General features: G+C 38.6%; 1 protein-coding gene across 1 annotated transcript in view; it reads left to right on the forward strand.

Annotated features, from left to right (window-relative positions):
* Positions 1 to 20,689, forward strand: part of CaMKI (Calcium/calmodulin-dependent protein kinase I) — a 269,499-nt gene that overhangs the window by 57,234 nt on the left and 191,576 nt on the right. Inside the window, exon 2 of the mRNA XM_090388015.1 lies at positions 20,056 to 20,190. Coding sequence (XP_090244141.1) covers positions 20,056 to 20,190 — 135 coding nt within the window. The remainder of the gene's footprint in view (positions 1 to 20,055; positions 20,191 to 20,689) is intronic.

Genomic DNA, 20,689 nt, shown 5'->3' on the forward strand with positions numbered 1-20,689 from the left:
CATCCACCCGTACATTCCCAATCCTTTAAGATGTTACAAATGCCAAATGTATGGCCATTCACAAACTGTATGCAGAGGAGTTCCCGTCTTCCCCAATTGTGGGTCCGCAGATCACATACAAAGTGACTGTACAACTACAAAAATGACGTGCCCAAACTATTTGCAGATAAAGGAACCACTAGGTGGCAGTGATCACAGTGTACTGATATGAGATTTACTTAAAGATATAATTATCATCAGGTGTAAAGGAAAGGGTTTTGCTTCCGTAAAGGTGATTACATTGGTCTCAGACAGTTTTTAAATTCTGTACAGTGGGAAGCATTCAAGGAATTAATCGGGGAAGCTACTAAAAGTTTCATACCTATTAAGAAATATTGTTCAAGGTTTAGGCCTAAATCATTATCAAATGAACTAATGAGACTCATGACAGAGAAGAAAAATGCACGGGATGCATATAAATTGTCAAGCGACTCAGAAGCCTATGTCAGATATAAGCTAGTCTGTAATCAGGTCACAGAGGAGGTTAGGCTGGCGAAGGCAGATTACGAGAAATCTTTGACAAAGGATGCTAAGAGAAACAGCAAGGATTTCTTTACTTATATAAACTTTAAAAGGAAGGAGATTGAATCTGATTGGTCCACTTGATATCGATGGTTCGACTGTTGATGATCATGCTCAGATAGCAAAAAAACTGAATGAGTATTTTGCATCTACATTCACACATGAGGAATTAAGGTTTGAAAATGACAGAAGGTTATCAAATTGTAGCAGGGTGCTTAATGATTTTGTAATAACCGAGAGCAAAGCGGAGGAGAAATTGTTGAAGTTAAACATAAGAAAGGATAACTGGATAGATCCCATCCACTTGGGGTGGATGGGATCTATCCAGTTATGTTAAAGGAGGCGGCAAAGCAACTAAGCAAACCCTTAGCCAAAATTATGAGAGCATCCTTGGACTCAGGGGAGGTCCCCATGGACTGGAGATGTGCAAATGTATTATCCCCAATTCACAAAGGGGGATTGAAGGGTGACACGAGTAATTATAGACCAGTTAGTAGTTTAACTTCTGTTCCGGGTAAAATAATGGAGTCACTGGTTAAAGATGCATTGCAGGATCATCTTGACAAGACTGCAGCAATAATTCAGACACAGCATGGGTTTGTTAAGGGAAAATCTTGTCTGACAAATTTCATAGGATATTATGATGTGGTTACAAATGAATCAATGGGTGCTGCTCTTCATGGACTAATGTTATTAGTGGAGTCCCACAGCTTTTGTTGTTGGGTCCTCTGTTGTTTTGTATATTTATTAATGATATTGATGAAGGTATATCAGGCTTAGTGTCGAAGTTTGCAGATGATACAAAGGCTGGCAGGGTTGTTAATAACAGTAATGGCAGTGTGCTACTGCAACAGGATCTAGAAAATTTGGGCACATGGGCTAAGAAGTGGCAACTGAAGTTTAACCTTGACAAATGCCAAGTACTGCATATAGCTAGAAGTAACCCCAGAGAAACATACCAACTGTGTGGTTACACTACACTTAAGGTGGTAAAAAATGAAAAAGACTTGGGATTAATTGTGCAGTCAGATATGAAGTTTTCTGAGCAATGCTGACAGGCTGCCAGGGCAGGTCATGGGGTTTTGTCAATGATACATGGGAATTTTGCTAGCAGGGAAAAGGAGGTGATTTTCCCTCTGTATAAGGCAATGGTCAAGCCATGCCTTGAGTACTGCATACAGGTCTGGAGGCCTCATTTTAGGAAGGATGTAGATTTACTTGAGCGTGTACAGAGAAGAGCAACAAGATTGGTGAGGAGAATGAAGGGATCCTCTTACCAAGAGAGGCTTAAGTTCTGCAAATTGCAGTGGCTGGAGACTAGGCACCTGCGCAGTGATCTGATTGAGGTATATAAAGCCTTGAATGGGTTGAGCACCCTGAATTCTGATGGGATCCTTCCACTTGTTCAGATTACGAACCTAAGGGGGCATAAATTCAAATTAAGAAGAGACAGATGTGCGGAAATTTGCCTTTAGCCAGCGGGTGGTTAATTGCTGGAACAAACTTCCATCTGTCGTTGTGGAAGTTGATAGGTTGAATAAATTTAAGGAGGAACTGGACAGGCATTTGGAGGAAATGGTGTGTTTTTTTTTTTTTTTTTTTTCGCTGATGCTGTATAAGCTCATACACCTGCTTTCTTGCATCACATGCCACTACTACTACAGTCCTCCGTTTGAGAGGCAATTTCTGTTGGCATTTTGGACAATGTCGGATTTCCAAGATGTTAGAGTTAACAAGATTATATTGTTATATTCTTGGGGCATAGAACGAAGGTGTTTGGTACCTGACAAGTTCGTGCAGTTAATGATCCTGATTTATGCCCAGATTAAGTCTTGGGCTATCCCACATATAGAGATAACATCGGTAATCACAATCAGTCCAATAAAGTACAATTTAAACCAGTGTCATATTCTGATCACAGGACTTAGTAAATGCAAACAGGAATACCACATGGTCAATAATGAACCATGTTCGGACAATTGTAGCTTTTCCGGAAATTTTGTCGAGTGGTTTCTTAAATAGGGGGACCTTCCTCATTTTAATGATGCATATTGATCGAGTATCCGATTAGTTTCCGGTTGAGTATCCGGTTGAGCAGATGGGCTGAGAGGTGGCAAATGAAGTTTAACATTGACAAATGTAAAGTACTACACATGGGAAACAGCAACCCCAGAGCAACGTATCAACTCTGTGGTACTACACTGACAGTGGTAGAGAATGAAAGGGACTTGGGGGTGGTTGTGTAGGCAGATATGAAGTTCTCTGAGCAGTGCAGACGGGCTGCAAGAGTGGCTCATGGAGTATTGTCAATGATATACAGGAATTTTTCCAGCAGGGATAAGGAGGTGATTATTCCATTGTATAAGGCAATGGTCAGGCCACACCTAGAGTACTGTATACAGGTCTGGAGGCCTCATTTCAAGAAGGATGTAGAGCTGCTGGAACGAGTACAGAGAAGGGCAACAAGATTAGTGAATGGAACAAAGGGGTGCTCTTACGAAGAAAGGCTTAAGTTTTGCAAATTACAGTGTCTGGAGACTAGGCACCAGCGAGGTGATCTGATAGAGGTGTATAAAGCCTTGAATGGTTTAAGCATGCTCAGTGCTGATGGGATTCTTCCTCTAGCTCAGAAAAATCACCTGAGAGGGCATAAATTCAAATTGAGGAAAGACAGATGTAGGATAGACGTGCGGAAATTTGCCTTTAGCCAGCGGGTGGTTGGTTGGTTGGTGGAACAGACTTCCATCCCTTGTGGTGGAGGTTGATAGCCTAAATAAGTTTAAGGCTCAGCTGGACAGGTATTTCGAACGAACAGAGGGGTGAAGTGGAAGTGTTTTTTTTTTTTTTTTGGCTGATGCTGCATAAGCTTGCTTTCTTGCATCAAATGCCTCTACTAATGCTAATGCTAAAAGTATTTCCTTTCTAAATTTTTCCCTGAAAAACCCTCGTTTTATCCTTTTTGTCCACGCCAGGCGTCTGTTGCATCCACGTAACACGAATGCATTTCCAATTTCAGTATGTACTCCATGTTACAATTAACTGTAAATTAAAATATTGTTCCTGTATCTATATACAGTTAGCATCAGCAATAATTAATGCTTTGTAGCACCAAATTGTCAATATTAAACAGCTGTATGCTATCCCTCTCGGTACCGATCCAAGATGCTGGCCAATATGGCGTCGCTATTGTGTCCAGAGCGACCGATCGGGAATGCGAGAAATGAGCACAGCGAGAAACTCTATACTATACATAAATAACATTTCCATGCAACTGAGCAACAAGAGGTTATGGGAGTGATAGGATGAAACTATTTAAATTTACTATTAGGGCTTCCCAAGTGCTTGGTCCACTCTAATGAAAATCACAGATAGCTATACATAGCGATACATATATGGTTAGCATGTTACTATACAGCTTTACATATGAAAACTTAAAAGTCCATAGTTTACCTGGCTAGTCACAGGCACCAGGGAGAGAGTGGGAACTGGGGGGGGGCAGTGAGAGAAAGTTGTCTATGGGTGGAGGCCTGCCAATATAAATATACATAATTCTTTTAGTATTTGGATGAACAGTCCTGCAAGGGGAAACAACAAGGTTCCTCATACTCTGCTGTGCTTATTTGTTTGGTCAGGTTTAATTGCAACAAGAGGTTATGGGAGTGATAGGATGAAACTATTTAAATTTACTATTAGGGCTTCCCAAGTGCTTGGTCCACTCTAATGAAAATCACAGATAGCTATACATAGCGATACATATATGGTTAGCATGTTACTATACAGCTTTACATATGAAAACTTAAAAGTCCATAGTTTACCTGGCTAGTCACAGGCACCAGGGAGAGAGTGGGAACTGGGGGGGGGGGCAGTGAGAGAAAGTTGTCTATGGGTGGAGGCCTGCCAATATAAATATACATAATTCTTTTAGTATTTGGATGAACAGTCCTGCAAGGGGAAACAACAAGGTTCCTCATACTCTGCTGTGCTTATTTGTTTGGTCAGGTTTAATTTCTATATATAATTTAGAATTTTGTGGTTGTTCTAGAGTGACTTTCCTGCCCCAGACAAGACTGGGGGAAGGCAGTAGAGAGTGTTTCTGAGAAAAATGTAGCACTGTAATATTTTCTATTACACAAAGAGCTTTACTTCTAATTTAGATTCCTGCAAGTGCCCGTGGCCAGCTCAACCACACCCATACAACTATAATGAAGAGGGTCCCAGTCAAATAGACACTAGTATGCGAATGCTTCCACACATACATACCCATTCAGAAATATTACATTCAGAAACAATTACACATACTTTTGAACAACTTATTTATACTCGTGGCTATGCATCATATTTATACATCAGTCTCACTCACTCACTTGAACGATCAGGACCCCCGGTGCCAAGCGATTCTGTGAACAGCGACACTGCTCTGAATTAGCACTCTTTCTTGAAATAGAAATAGTTTCCTTATTTCGAGTCATCTTTAACACCCAAATAACTCTTCTGTAGTAAAGAAAGAAACTGTACTAGATTGAAAAGGAAAGTTGCATCTTTTTCTTTTCTTGTATATATTAATTACTAGCCTCCTAGTGCTTGGTCTCACAAGGTAGCACTGCTCCTGCTTCCACTTGGTGGGGCCAGTAACTGCTAATGCCCGTAACTGGAAAAGCTCTCCCTTCCAGGGCGGAATGGAGCTAACTGACTCCAATACCCAGGAATTCACTGAGTCCATGGATCCGAAAACACTGAGAAATCGGTAGGCCAATTGTTACCATTTCTCTTACAAAAGACTCTTGAGTTACGTCAGTCCACCAAAAAAATGCTAAAAGATTAAAATCAGGTGATATTTTGGTAGAAACCCTATACTAAACATTACAAAAGATTGTTACATATGACAGCCTTTTCAGGAATACCAGTAACGGTATCCCTGCACAATACATTAAATACCTCAAAAGGTGTCATTATGGAATGGGACCTTCTGTGCCTGAAATGTGCCTGAAAAAGAAATTTAAAATGAGCTTCAGGAACAAGGAGTCATTAGTGTTAAAAGAATTGCAATTAAAAAAGAAGGGATTGTCACCCAACCAGGAGTCTGATACTCACTTTTAACACACCGAAGCCACCCAGATTGGTAAAAGCAGAATACCTACATTGCAATATTAGACTGTACATTCCGAATCCTCTTCGCTGTTTCAATTGTCAAAAGGTTGGCCACTCACAGACTGTGTATGTAGAGGTAAATCGACATGCGCAAACTGTGGTTTTCAAGAACATACCACTTCTGTTTGCACAGCTGGAAACCATAAATGCACAAATTGTAAAGGGAAGCATACTACATACTCCAGAGATTGTGAAATTTGAAAAGGAAAAAAAAAATAAATACAAAAGTACAAAGCAGAAAATGGAGTTTCATATAAAGAAGCTAAAAAAAGAGATTGCATTCAATATAGCAGCAAACCTTATACTCAGGTTACCATAATCAAAGACTCCGAAATGAAACTGCCAAATTCAAAATGTGGAACACAAACGGATGTTACAATTCCCCCAGGAGAATCCACATCAGAATGGGTTTGTCAGTTTTACAAACCACCTCCATCACAAAAACAAGAAAAAATTATCAATACACCTTTATCTTTCCCACCAGATAATTCAGAAAGTGTAAGAATAAAAAATAAATGAAGAAAGGCTACAAGTAATACAGAAAAAACGATGGCAGAACAACTGGACTTAGTAGTAAGAAACCACAAAGAAGAATCCGCTCTCGATATTTTTGTTGAACAAGAAATGGTTACAGGAAGACAATCCACTACGTATCTATTTTCAAAAGAAAAACAAACCAAGACAGACAAAGTGAAAATAGCCCCAAGAAAACAATCTGAGAGATCATCCAACCTGTGAAAAGATATAAACCTCCCAAACACTTCCTCATTCATTTCACAAATATATAATCTCAGTTCCAACCCCAAATTGACAGATACGATTAACTAGTGGAACTGTTGAGGTTTTTGCCCAAACATTAATGATATTATGGACCACATTATCCAGTACCAGCCACCGAGTATCTGGCTACAAGAAATCTAATTAAAACCACAGGACAACAGTACAATCAAAAAATTATACGACATATAGAAAGGATTGCATATCGGATGGAACAATGTGAGGAGGAGCCAATATTAGTTAACAGGCATGTGCCTTCCCAAGCAATACCTTTGAATGCACCATTAGAAGCAGTCGCAGCCTGTCTAGCAATAGGCTTCAATATTACCATAACCTCAATATATCTACCCCCATTTAAGAATTCCCATTGAAAGATTTCGAAGAGCTGATATCTCAACTACCATCTCTGTTCTGCATTTTAGATGGCCTGAATGAACATCAACTATGGGGTGATCCCAAAATAGACCAGAAGGGAAAGCAAATTAACAGTTGAGAACAACCTCATGATTTTGAATGACGACACACACACACACATTTTTCCATCCTTCCATCAAAAAGCAATTCTGCAGTAGACTTATCGGTCTGTTCTCGAACACAATTCCTGATGACGCAATGGGGCAATCATGAGAATCCATTGAGCAGCGACCACTATCCCATAATTTTGAAAATCATGAAGAAAATGCCATGTCAAGTCAGTAGGTATCCCAAATGCAAAATATATGATGCAAATTGGGAAACATTCAGGGCACTAGTCAAGTTAGACTGCAACATTATTAAACAAGAATCAGTACAAGTATCAGTGGCTTATGTCACATATAATATTCTTGAAGTGGAAAAGACAATACCTAAACATCTTCTAACATTAGAATATATCCAAAAAAACCATGGTGGAAACAGAGTGCCAGGAAGCTAAAAAAGAGAGAGCCTGGAATTTATTTTGCAAAAATCCAACAGCGAACAATCTGATACAATTCAAGAGAGACAGAGCTAAGGTCAGGAAAGTTCAAAAAAAGCAACTTGGATGAAATTCGCATCCACTATAAACATTTCCAAACTAGATACACTTATTTGGAAAGGACAAAGTTGGTTACAAATACCTTAAATATTGTCAATGTGCATGGTGAAAATTTTAGCATTAGCATTAGCATTAGCATTAGCAGAGGCATATGATGCAAGAAAGCAAGCTTACTCAGCATCAGCCAAAAAAAAAAAAAAAAAAAAAAACACCCACTCCCATTTCACCCCTCCGTTCGTTCGAAATACCTGTCCAGTTGAGCTTTAAATTTGTTTAGGCTATCAACTTCAACAACAAGTGATGGAAGTCGGTTCCACCAACCAACCACCCGCTGGCCAAAGGCAAATTTCCGCACATCTATCCGACATCCGTCCTTCCTCAATTTGAATTTATGCCCTCTGAGGTGATTATTCTGAGAAAGATGAAGAATCCCATTGGCATTGAGCATGCTCAAACCATTCAAAGCCTTATACACCTCTATCAGATCACCTCGCCGGTGCCTAGTCTCCAGACTCTGTAATTTGCAAAACTTAAGCCTTTCTTCGTAAGAGCAACCCTTTGTTCCATTTACTAATCTTGTTGCCCTTCTCTGTACCCGTTCCAGCAGCTCTACATCCTTCTTGAAATGAGGCCTCCAGACCTGTATACAGTACTCAAGATGTGGCCTTACCATTGCCTTATACAAGGGAATAATCACCTCCTTATCCCTGCTAGAAAAATTCCTGTATATCATTGACAAGACACCATGCGCTACTCTTGCAGCTCGTCTGCACTGCTCAGAGAACTTCATATCTGCCTGCACAATTACCCCCAGGTCCTTTTCATTCTCCACCACTGTCAGTGTAGTACCGCAGAGTTGATACGTTGCTCTGGGGTTACTGTTTCCCATATGCAGCACTTTACATTTGTCGATGTTAAACCTCATTTGCCACCTCTCAGCCCATCTGTTCAACCTTTCCAGATCCTGTTGCAGCAGCATAGCGTCAGTATTGTCCTTAACGACCCTGCCAACCTTTGTATCATCTGCAAACTTGGACATTAAACTTGATATCCCATCATCAATATCATTCATAAACACCGAAAACAACAACGGACCCAACACTGAACCTTGAGGAACTCCACTAATAACATTAGTCCACGTTGAGCAGTGTCCATTGATTACCACTCTCTGTCTTCTGCCACTCAACCATCCCCTTATCCATAGCAGCAATTTGCCTCCAATGCCACACTGCTCCAATTTGTGCAGCAGTCTTCCATGTGCAACAGTATCAAAAGCCTTTCTAAGATCCAAATATATAATATCAAAGTTATTCCCTGCATCCAGTTCTTTTGTGACTACATCATAGTATCCAATCAAATTGGTCAGGCAAGACCTGCCCTTAACAAAACCATGCTGCGTCTGAGCTATAACTGAATTCTTGTCTAGATGATCCTGCAGTGCTTCTTTAACCAGTGCCTCCATTAATTTACCTGGAACAGAAGTTAAACTAACAGGTCTATAATTACTTGTGTCAGCCTTTGATCCTCCTTTGTGAATTGGGGTTACATTTGCACATCTCCAGTCTATGGGCACCTCCCCTGAGTCCAAAGAAGCTCTCATAATTATGGCTAGGGGTTTGCATACTTCCTTTGCTGCCTCCTTTAATATAACTGGATAGATCCCATCCACCCCAGGTGCCTTTTTTATGTTTATCCTCAACAATCTCTCCTCCACTTTCCTCTCAGTTATTACAAAATCATCCAGCTCACTGCCAATGTTTACTTTACCTACATCATTCTCCTTCCTGAATAACTCCTCATGCGTGAATGTAGATGCAAAATACTCGTTTAGATTGTTAGCCACCTGAGCAGGATCCTCAACTGTTGAACCATCAATATCCAGTGGACCAATCTGATTCATCCCTTTCCTTTTCGAGTTCAAGTATGTAAAAAACTCTTTTCTGTTTTTCTTTGCATCCTTTGCCAAGGATTTTTCATAGTCTGCCTTTGCCTGCCTAATCTCCTTTGTGACTTGGTTACAGACCAACTTATATCTATCATAGGCTTCCATGTCACCCATTAATTTGTATGTATCCCATGCATTTTTCTTCTCTGCCACATGTCTCATTAGCTCATCTGACAACCATTTAGGCCTAAACCTTGAACAATATTTCTTAGTTGGTATGTAAAGCCTGGTAGCCTCCAAGATTAGTTCCTTGAATGCTTCCCATTTTGAGTTTGCTGTTGGTAATTTTGCCAATACATCTGCTAATTGTGCATGCTCGACCACTTTCAGAAAGGATAGACAGGATAGGAAGGGGGGAGGGGTTATGCTATTAGTTAAGAAACACATAAAAACCAAGGAAGTGAAGCCAGTCGACATCGCTGGACAGTGCAGTGTTGAGTCAGTTTGGTGTGACATAAGCATTGGGAGATCAAAATTGAGAGTAGGAGTGTGCTATAGGCCTAATGACTCTGATGAGTATAATAAGGAACTGTACAGGGAAATAGAGTGGGCCAGTAAATCAGAGAGTCTTATAATGGGAGATTTTAATTTCCCAGATATTGACTGGAATTTGGGGGCTGGTTACTCACGCACTAGCAGGGCTTTTGTGGATTTATTGGATGATTGTTTTCTACATCAGCATGTTCGGGAGGCAACTAGAGGGAGTAATACTCTTGATTTGATTATCAGCAGTGATTCTTCATGCATTAAGAATCTGCAGATAAATGAACCACTAGGTGGCAGTGATCACAGTGTGCTGAAGTGGGATTTACTCAAAGAGGTAACTACCATTAGGGGTAAAGGGAAGGGTTATTGCTTCCATAAAGGCGACTACGATGGACTGAGACAGTATTTAAATTCTATACAGTGGGACAAACTGATGTGTTACCAACAGGAAATTCAAAATGGGAAGCATTCAAAGAACTTATCTTGGAAGCTACTAGGCTTTACATACCAACTAAGAAATATTGTTCAAGGTTTAGGCCAAAATGGATGTCAGATGAACTAATGAGTTCATCTGACTCATTAGTCAAGTTGATATGCAACCAAGTTAGATACAAGTTGATATGCAACCAAGTTAGATACAAGTTGATATGCAACCAAGTTACAAAGGAGGTTAGGCAGGCGAAGGCAGATTACGAGAAATCCTTGGCAAGGGATGCAAAGAAAAACAGCAAAGAGTTCTTTACTTATGTAAACTCTAGAAGGAAGGGGATGAATCAGATTGGTCCACTTGATATTGATGGGTCAACTGTTGATGATCCTGCTGGCAGCTAACAAACTAAATGAATATTTTGCATCGACATTCACACACGAGGAGTTATTCAGCAAGGGGAATGCCAGAGGTGTGTTCAACTCTAGCAGTAAGCTACAGATTCTTGAAATAACTGGGAGTAAAGTGGAGGAGAAACTGTTGAAGATAAACACAAGAAAGGCACCCGGGGTGGATGGGATCTATCCAGTTATATTAAAGGAGGCAGCAAAGGAAGTAAGCAAACCCTTAGCCATAATTATGAGAGCTTCCTTGGACTCAGGGGAGGTACCCATAGACTGGAAATGTGCAAATGTGACCCCAATTCACAAAGGAGGATCAAAGGCTGACACAAGTAATTATAGACCTGTGAGCTTAACTTCTGTTCCAGGAAAATTAATGGAGGCACTGGTTAAAGAAGCACTGCAGGATCATTTAGACAAGACTTCAGTTATAGCTCAGACACAGCATGGTTTTGATAAGGGGAAGTCTTGCCTGACCAACTTGATTGGATACTATGATGCAGTCACAAAAGAACTGGATGCAGGGAATAACTTTGATATTATATACTTGGATCTTAGAAAGGCTTTTGATACTGTTGCACATGGAAGACTGCTACACAAATTGGAGCAGTGTGACATTGGAGGCAAATTGCTGCTATGGATAAAGGGGTGGTTGAGGGGGAGAAGACAGAGAGTGGTAATCAATGGACACTGCTCATCGTGGACTAATGTTATTAGTGGAGTCCCTCAGGGCTCAGTGTTGGGTCCATTATTGTTTTCTGTATTTATAAATGATATTGATGATGGTATATCAAGCTTAATGTCCAAGTTTGCAGACGATACAAAGGTTGGCAGGGTTGTCAAGGCCACTACTGACACTATGCTGCTGCAACAGGATCTGGAAAGGTTGAGCAGATGGGCTGAGAGGTGGCAAATGAAGTTTAACATTGACAAATGTAAAGTACTACACATGGGAAACAGCAACCCCAGAGCAACGTATCAACTCTGTGGTACTACACTGACAGTGGTAGAGAATGAAAGGGACTTGGGGGTGGTTGTGCAGGCAGATATGAAGTTCTCTGAGCAGTGCAGACGGGCTGCAAGAGTAGCTCATGGAGTATTGTCAATGACATACAGGAATTTTTCCAGCAGGGATAAGGAAGTGATTATTCCATTGTATAAGGCAATGGTCAGGCCACACCTAGAGTACTGTATACAGGTCTGGAGGCCTCATTTCAAGAAGGATGTAGAGCTGCTGGAATGAGTACAGAGAAGGGCAACAAGATTAGTGAATGGAACAAAGGGGGTGCTCTTACGAAGAAAGGCTTAAGTTTTGCAAATTACAGTGTCTGGAGACTAGGCACCAGCGAGGTGATCTGATAGAGGTATATAAAGCCTTGAATGGTTTAAGCACGCTCAATGCTGATGGGATTCTTCCTCTTGCTCAGAAAAATCACCTGAGAGGGCATAAATTCAAATTGAGGAAAGACAAATGTAGGATAGACGTGCGGAAATTTGCCTTTAGCCAGCGGGTGGTTGGTTGGTGGAACAGACTTCCATCCCTTGTGGTGGAGGTTGATAGCCTAAATAAGTTTAAGGCTCAGCTGGACAGGTATTTTGAACAAACAGAGGGGTGAAGTGGAAGTGGGTTTTTTTTTTTTTTTTTGGGTGAAGCTGCATAAGCTTGCTTTCTTGCATCAAATGCCTCTACTAATGCTAATGCTAACATACAAGAATGGGGCCAAAAAAAAAAAAAAAAACTAAACTTTTCCAACCATCACTATGAACAATATAACTTGCTGTTTACAGTAGCAGAACTAAAACAAAATCAGCTACTGGCGAAACGGTGCAGTCAGTCAGTCAGTCTGATGAAATGCAATATGCAGTGATAGAACAATTAGATGAACAATCCCAATTAGCCATGTTAGATCTGTTCAACAAGATATACCTTGAAAATTATTTTCTGTACCAATGGCACCATGCACTAATACTAGCTGTTCCAAAACAGGAAAAAGACCTATCAGATCTATAGAACCGTTGCCCCTTAGCTTTGACTAGATGATCTTAGGCAAGATCTTGGAGAAAATGGTTAACAATAGACTAACATGGTATCTAGAAAAGAATGATCTTCTTAATCCAGCACAATATGTCTTTTGGAAAAATCGCTATACCTTAGATGCACTTATACAACTGGAAAGTCAAGTAAATAACGCTTTTCTCAGAAAACATCAAGTCATGGTTAATTTTGATATCAAGAAGGCATATGATACCACATGGCACTATAGCATACTTAGATGGTTACATCAACTTGGCCTTAGAGGACATCTACCCCTCTACATATGAAATTTACTTGAGAATTGGACTTTCCAAGTTCGAATGAACAATACACTTTCCAAAACATACTATCAGGAAGAAGAGGTCCCTTAAGGATCTATGCTAAGTGCCACACTACTTTCTGCAGCCACTTCAGCATAATAATAGAATAAATCCCAAACAACATCTTTACAACTGTTTATGCTTATCATTGCAGCATTCCTTATCAAACACAACGTTCAAGGACAATAGAACAACAATTACAAGTAGCCATAAACAGAGTCATAAAATGGACAGAAAGAATCTGATGTAGAATTTCTGTACAAAAGACTGCATGTATACATTTCTGCAGAAAAAGGAATCTCCATCCTGACCCAAAACTCAGGCTGGAAGAACAGATCATCCCAGTTAAAAATAGTGTCTGCTTCTTAGGACTTGTTTTTGACAAAAAATTGACTTTCCTAGAGCATATCAGTCACATACGCGTTCACTGTCTGAAGAAAATGAATATCATAAAAGTCCTATCTGTTATATACTGGGGAGCAGATAGAATAATCTTACTGTGTTTACATTGTCTACTCATTTGGTCTAATTTAGACTATGGTGCCCCCAGTTTACTTTTTCATCTGAATGGGAACAACAATCAAGAAACCTGCGAGCATGAGATTAAAAAACCTTCTCCTTGGTAGAGATCTTAAACTGTATAATATAACTCTGCTGGTGAAGCAGTCTACATCATAGATAATCAAATAGCCTGCATGCAACTTTTCCCACTTTTGTAGCAAACAAACCCTTTCTCATATAAACTATCAACGTCTGCATGCTGCTTGCAATGCACAATTTTCGGATAATTTCTTTCTATATACAGATGGCTCTAAAACTGAATCTCATGTGGGAGCAGCAGCTTACTTTTCTGACATCTCATTGGCCCAAAAACTCCCAAAAGTCTGAACATTCAAGTTCCCAAAACAGTATCATTTTCACTGACTCCATTAGCTCTGATGGCAATACAAACATCAATTCTAACAAACATCCACTACCAAAGCAAATTCAATACAGAGTATCAAAACTCCTTGAATAACATTAGATTGATCCCAAGTTATGTCGGGATGCATGATAATGAACATGCCGACAGAGCTGCTAAAGAAGCCAACAACATTTCTGCATCAGAATATATCCATTTCTCAGACTACAAACAAGTTATCACAATGGGATACATCACTGCCAACAGCAGTGGCAGGTACTAACCAATAACAAATTGCATTAAATTAAGTTTACTCCAACCATGGAAATCCAGCATACAGCAAAATAGACATGACAAACTGATAATTGCAAGGTTAAGAATAGGACACACGCATTTCAGCCACTCTCATCTTTTACGAGGAGGGGATCTCCCTCTGTTCTGTTTGTCACACACAACAAACAGTAGAATGTGTAATGATTACTTGTCCAGCTTTTGCAGATGAGTGCTGAAACTGCTTCAAAGAGTTGATAAGCTTTCTCACTCCCAAACTCATACTGGAAGTTAGGAAAAATATAGCAGACATTTTTCAGTTCCTCAAGGAAATAAATTACTACAATAAAATCTCATTAACATAAACTCGGTTTATACAAACTACTTGTTTATATGAAGCACATACCATTCCCCTGCGAAAGAATAGGCTTTTCTATGTAAATATGTTTGTTTATTACAAAATTCGGTTAATATGTATTAAAAAGTTCATCCTGTGAGCAATAAATATTATTTTGTGTTTAATACAAATCTTGGCACAGCTGTCCGATTATTTGCCCCTATTATTGCCTCTGGCCACTTGGTTCCCTGCTTTCTGAAGGATTGCACTAACTTGTTAGAAATTTCTTTTGTGTAAACAAAACCGGTTTATGGCAGCTACAACATAAGTGCACTCTGAAAACATCTTTGTGAAGGATGAGCTGTCAAATTAACAAAATTCATTAACGTTAAATTAACATTCATTAAAGTTAAATTAACAAAATAACATTTATTTTTTATAAAAACAGTTTTTCTAAGTTGTTTAGGTACACACCTTTGCCCTCTACAGGATTAAGGCTAGTTGCAATTGTTATGCCAGTTCAAAGAGTCTTGCTATGGTATACAGTAATCTATTTTTTGTGCCAGAGCCCCAGTAGCCATGTTAGCAAGAGCGCAAGGCTGTACTGAGTGGAGTGTGTGTGTGGGGTTTCAAGACCAGCTGTTGATAGTTGTGGATTTCCTCCTCAGTATCTTGAGTTAGTCAGTCTCAAGGCAGGGTACTATTAGCAAGTCAAATCCAAGCATTCTAACTAGAAATGCATTCCAAATAAATAAATTTTTTGTGCCATTTTATCTGAGCTGATGTCTTTTTTAAAATTGTGTCTTTAAATTAATTTAAAGTTTATATTAAATCTCATCTGGCAGTGTTATTGCAACAAAATGTAAATGGATGGAATTAAGTAAAATGGACATTGCAAAGGAATACATCCCTTTACTTACTTTATCTGCAATACTGAAAAATTAAAAAAAAAAAAATTGAAGTGTGTGACACTGGAGCAGCAATAAAAAAAAAAAAAAAAAACAGGACACACATTCATGGTGCAAAACACAAGAAGCTTGAAACAAAACTTTTCGAGTGGTACCAACCACTGTTAGATTTCTCGAATTGATATTAGATAGCAAGCTTAATTTCCAAGCTCACATCACTCATTTACAAAATTTGTCCAAAACATTTGAACATACTTCAGTCCCCCTCATCCATGTCTTGGGGAGCTGATCGGTATACTTCACTGCATCTTTACAGAACTTTAATCCGTCTGCAGAATAATAAACTGTAGCCAGCTACAGAAGATTACATCTTCGTAGAAAAACACTACTGCTCCACTATGTTGTGAAGACCAGTGTCTTCCATCGCACCCCAGTTGAGAGTTTCTTTATAATACTAGGTGGGTTTCCTTCTATGAGAGTAAGCCAAATGAGAATTGACTGGCCTCGCTCACGATTAAAGAGGTGGCCAGAGTTGGGATATCGACTTAAATGATATTTTTCAGGACACAAGTACACTTGTTCCTCCTTGGACGTACACATCTATCTCTTACGATATACATCTTCTTTGATGGGGAAAGAATGTCATACCTCCCTGCAATATCAAGCAGTTGCACTCAGCTCACTCTACTCTAAACTCTCATGCCTGTTTAAGCTTGCTTACTCTTGTATATTTATCATTGTTAATACTAAAACAGCATCAGAAAAAAAAAAAAAGAAAAAAAATCACCTCTCACATCATCACATGTAAAGAAAATTGTACTGCTGTTGGTCTAAAATACATGGATAATGTACCTGACAAAATATAACTATTTTGTGGTTACCTCCTTAGTTTTGATATAATATGATATAGCTTTACAATTGTAATGGTTTATTATTGGGTTGCAATTTTTTTATATATTTAATTTTATTTTTTCCATCTCCCTTCTTTCATGACTTCCCCACATGTCGATGCCTCCGTAGCCAGATGGGAAGGAGCAGCAGTGTGTAGCACATGCTTCTTGATTAGACCAGGGTTCGAGCCCGTCACCACCAAATACGGAGGATGCAGAAAGGTCAGGGAATGACCTTTCCGCATCCTCCGTATTTGCTATATCAGGGAATATCCCGGAGCAATATGGCCTTAGTTGCTAATGCTCCTAAAAAAACCCAAAAATAACCAATCTCCATATGTCCTGTAGGCCACAAACAAGTTGTCACATTAAGCCTGTAATCCAAACATGGCTGTCTAGTTTGTGCAGGAACCGTAAAGAGAAAGCTGTTCTTCCTCGTCTCTCTGCATAGGACATAGCTATCTTACACATGCTTTTCTGCTGAGGGCAGATGACCCTCCTGCGTCAGTCTAAAGTCAGAGCTACATTGTTGTTATTGCACCTAACAGTACCTCTCCAGTGACTAAAGGGACCCATATTTGCTGGCCCCCACCTTTTTTTTTTTTTTTTTATTATTTTTATTTATTTAATTTTTTATTCACGTGCTGTGCCTTGAGTTCCCACTCTAGTGCAGCTAATTTATTATTATATATACAGCAGACTCTCTATTTACCGGGACACTTCAAGATTCAAAATTTAAAAAAAAAGAAACAAAAAAAAAAAAAAAAAAAACAATGAGAAATCATAAAATTCAAGTAATAACTAGAATAGGTATAAACAGATGTTTTGCACATTGTAAATAAGCAACAAGAAGTGGCATTATAAGGCATAATTAGAAGATAAGTGGGCCTATTATCTTGCAACCCCTGCTGTCTTCACACCCGCTGCTCAAAAAAAAAAATTAGTTGGTTTTAGTGCGTCGCGTCGATTGTTGTTCCATCGCACCACAAAAGGACAAATTTTGTTTTATTATGCATCAGGGATGTCGGAATTATTTTTATATTAACTTTTTTTTATTTTTAGAAATTGCAAAAATTATCAATTAAACAAAAACTTGAAATTATTCAAAAGTTTGAAAACGGTGCATCCGTTAAATCTCTAAAGAACCATTAAAACGTTGGTGACCAAACGTTGGTGTCGCAAACCGTATGCGACATTGTAAAAAATAAACAGAAGCATTGTATTGGACACGAGTATTGCGTAGTAAATTTTTTTATCTATCGCCATACTTTTTACGTGGGTTGCTGAACATTTTTTGATACAGTAAGTCTCTGACTTATGTAGCTTTGGACTTATGTTATGTTATTTATATTTTTTTTATATGACTGAAGATTTCAAGTAAAGGAGACATTTCATCATAATAACGTAAAAACCTACAGAATTCCGCCTATCGGGATTATCGCAATTGCAATAGGATCCAGTGTACTACCCGTTTATAATAGATTGTGCTAACAGAAAAGCCCAATAACCAGGAAAGTGCAAATTGTTTTTATTATTTTATGGCAATAACCTCCAGAAATGTGCTTTAGTAAAATGTGAGCTTGCATGGAGTGATAATAGTGACTTTTTGACCGTTATCAATGTGCTGACTTAGAGAATAAGTGACAGTGGTACTAGTAAGTCTATCAATAAAAGGAAAGCGATCGAGTTGGATCAGAAAATTAAAATAATAACGATGTATGAAAATGGCCAAACATTAACCAGTATCGTGGCAATATAGCAGCAATATTTTATTAGTCATTTCCGAGTTACGCAAATCTTGACTTAAATTACATACGAAGTCCTGGAACGTATCTCTTACGTATGTCGAGGACTGTATTTTTGGATTACCAAGAAATCGATTATTTGGGAATTTTTTTTTTTACTATTTATCCTGGAAAATTGAGTCTACTGTATATATAATTTTTACTTTTTATTTTATTAAATTTTATTTTTATTTATTTAATCTTTTCTTCGTGTGCTCTGCCTTGAGTTCCCACTCTAGTCCAGCCTAATTTATTTACTTTTTTTTTTTTTGTTGTTGTTCCTAACCTGCACCACAGGTGGAAACCCCTTTCTTTTTTCCTTTTTCCTCCTCCCTCTGGAATGGGCCCCCAGAGGAATCTGGCCCACCTTCCTGTGGTGTGGATGAGTAGCCAAAATCATTTGTCCAGGTGACTGATGCTTCTGGGTAGCCAAGAGCCCAGAACAGAACACACACAATACACACAAACCTATACCAACACATTTCTGTCCCTTGTACAGTTGATTCTATTCTTCACAGGGATAAGAGATGGAGCTGCACTGATGTTCTAGGTGTATTTACCTTATACACATCCATGATCCTCCTATGTGCAAGGATTGCGACACCTTTTTAACAATTAAGCATATTTTATTTTAGACTGAGTGTATAGAGCTCAGTATCTGACTGAGCCCTATACACTCAGTCAGCTGCTATCTGACAACAACCACATGTCAGCTGTTAAATTTTAAATTAATTTTAAAATTAATTAACTTGTTTCCTTTTATATAAAATAGTCTTTTTAACTGTATTTGTATATTGCTTATACTTTTATAATTTTATATTTTTATATATGTATGGAAAACTTGTTCTTGACATAATTATCAATTTTAATGGGTCATTATTATATTTTATCACCTCTCTATATCTTTTACTGATTTTATTACTGTTTGTTATTAATTTAGCGTTGTTGGCACATTATAGTCTATGCTGCTGATGTGCCAGTAAACATTAAACCAACCAACTCCACCTGTCTGCATTACTTTTGCCAATTGCCTTCCTTTGGTTTTATTCTTGCTCTTTTTCCTGGTCCCTACTGAAAGGATGGATTTTGCAAACATCCAACCCTGAATAAGAACCATCTAAACATGGACTTCCTGGTTTAGAATGTTTTTCCTCTTCTTTTTTTTTTCCATTTTACCAGCTATTTATTATTGTCATATGATGAAAGTATTTATTTTATTTTTTTTTTTACTTTTTACCATTTATTTTGCCTAATATTAGCTTTAATAACATGCTAGTTAACCTTCCCCTTTCCCAGATTCCTAGTTTGATGTATTATCACATTGACACACAAACACACACATTCTCTCTCTCTCTCTCTCTCAGTGCGTGTGTGTGTGCTTCTGTCCTTTTCTCCTTCCTTATTTCTATCTTTTCTGCCTTTTAATTTCCTCCATTTGTTTTCTTTCTTGTGTGTATATATGTATATAATTATATAACGTCAGTGTAAACACCATAGTTTACCCATAAGTCATATGTTGTGTGATGGCAACAAACTCCAAAACGCATCTGGGTGGTGGTGGTGGTGCCCACTGAGAATAAATAACAGTAGTCTCCTCTACTAGAGAAGCGTTATTTATTTGAAGTAGTGCAATGCCTGGTATCTCTTTGTGAAGGTAGCTACAATGAGATAAAATCTAAACAATGCTGTTACACTACGTATCTAGTTAGACTATGGGTAAACTATGGTGTATTTACACCGATATTATATTGTTGATTTCAACCCATAACATATTATGCCTTGAGCATTTAGTCTTCAAAATATGTATATAATGTATTTTTATTATCATAACCATAACTTTTGTATTTTAGAGGTGCATTTTCTCAAGTGGTATTAGCAGAGAGTAGAGAGGATTCAAGCAGAATGTGTGCTATCAAATGCATTGATAAGAAAGCATTGAAAGGAAAAGAAGACTCTCTTGAGAATGAAATAAAAGTACTGAGAAGGTAAAGTACTACCCCTTTCCTTTTTTGAGTAATATTTTTAAATATTTTTTAAAGTAATATTTTTTTCTATATGAAATATACACTAAGTGGACACTTTATTAGGTGCACTTTCCTAATGCCAGGTAGGTTCTAGGTTCCCCTTTAGTCCCTCAGAGCAGCCTGTATTCCTTGTGACATGCCACAGTTCCATTGGTTTGGTTTAGTGAGGGATTCTTGATGAAAGAACTACTATGGCTAAAATGTTCGTTGAATGTTTTACGTGACAGGGTATATGCCACAAGTATGCTGGTCCATGTTGACTCATTTGCTTACCACTGTAGTTGCAAGTTGGATGCTTGCAGATCTCTACTCCGAATAGCTCATTCCAGTTCATTTCACAGGTTCTTAATTGGGCTCTCACCAATTCACAGAACTTACAGCTTTCAAATGGCAAAGTTTGAAAACCTGTGGAAAAGAGGTGGCAGGGCAACCCCCACTCAAGGTTCCCAACTCAAGATTT

Source organism: Mastigoproctus giganteus, chromosome 13 (assembly GCF_048544385.1).
Source record: "Mastigoproctus giganteus isolate SK-2022 chromosome 13, ASM4854438v1, whole genome shotgun sequence".
Taxonomy (NCBI): Eukaryota; Metazoa; Arthropoda; class Arachnida; order Uropygi; family Thelyphonidae; genus Mastigoproctus; species Mastigoproctus giganteus.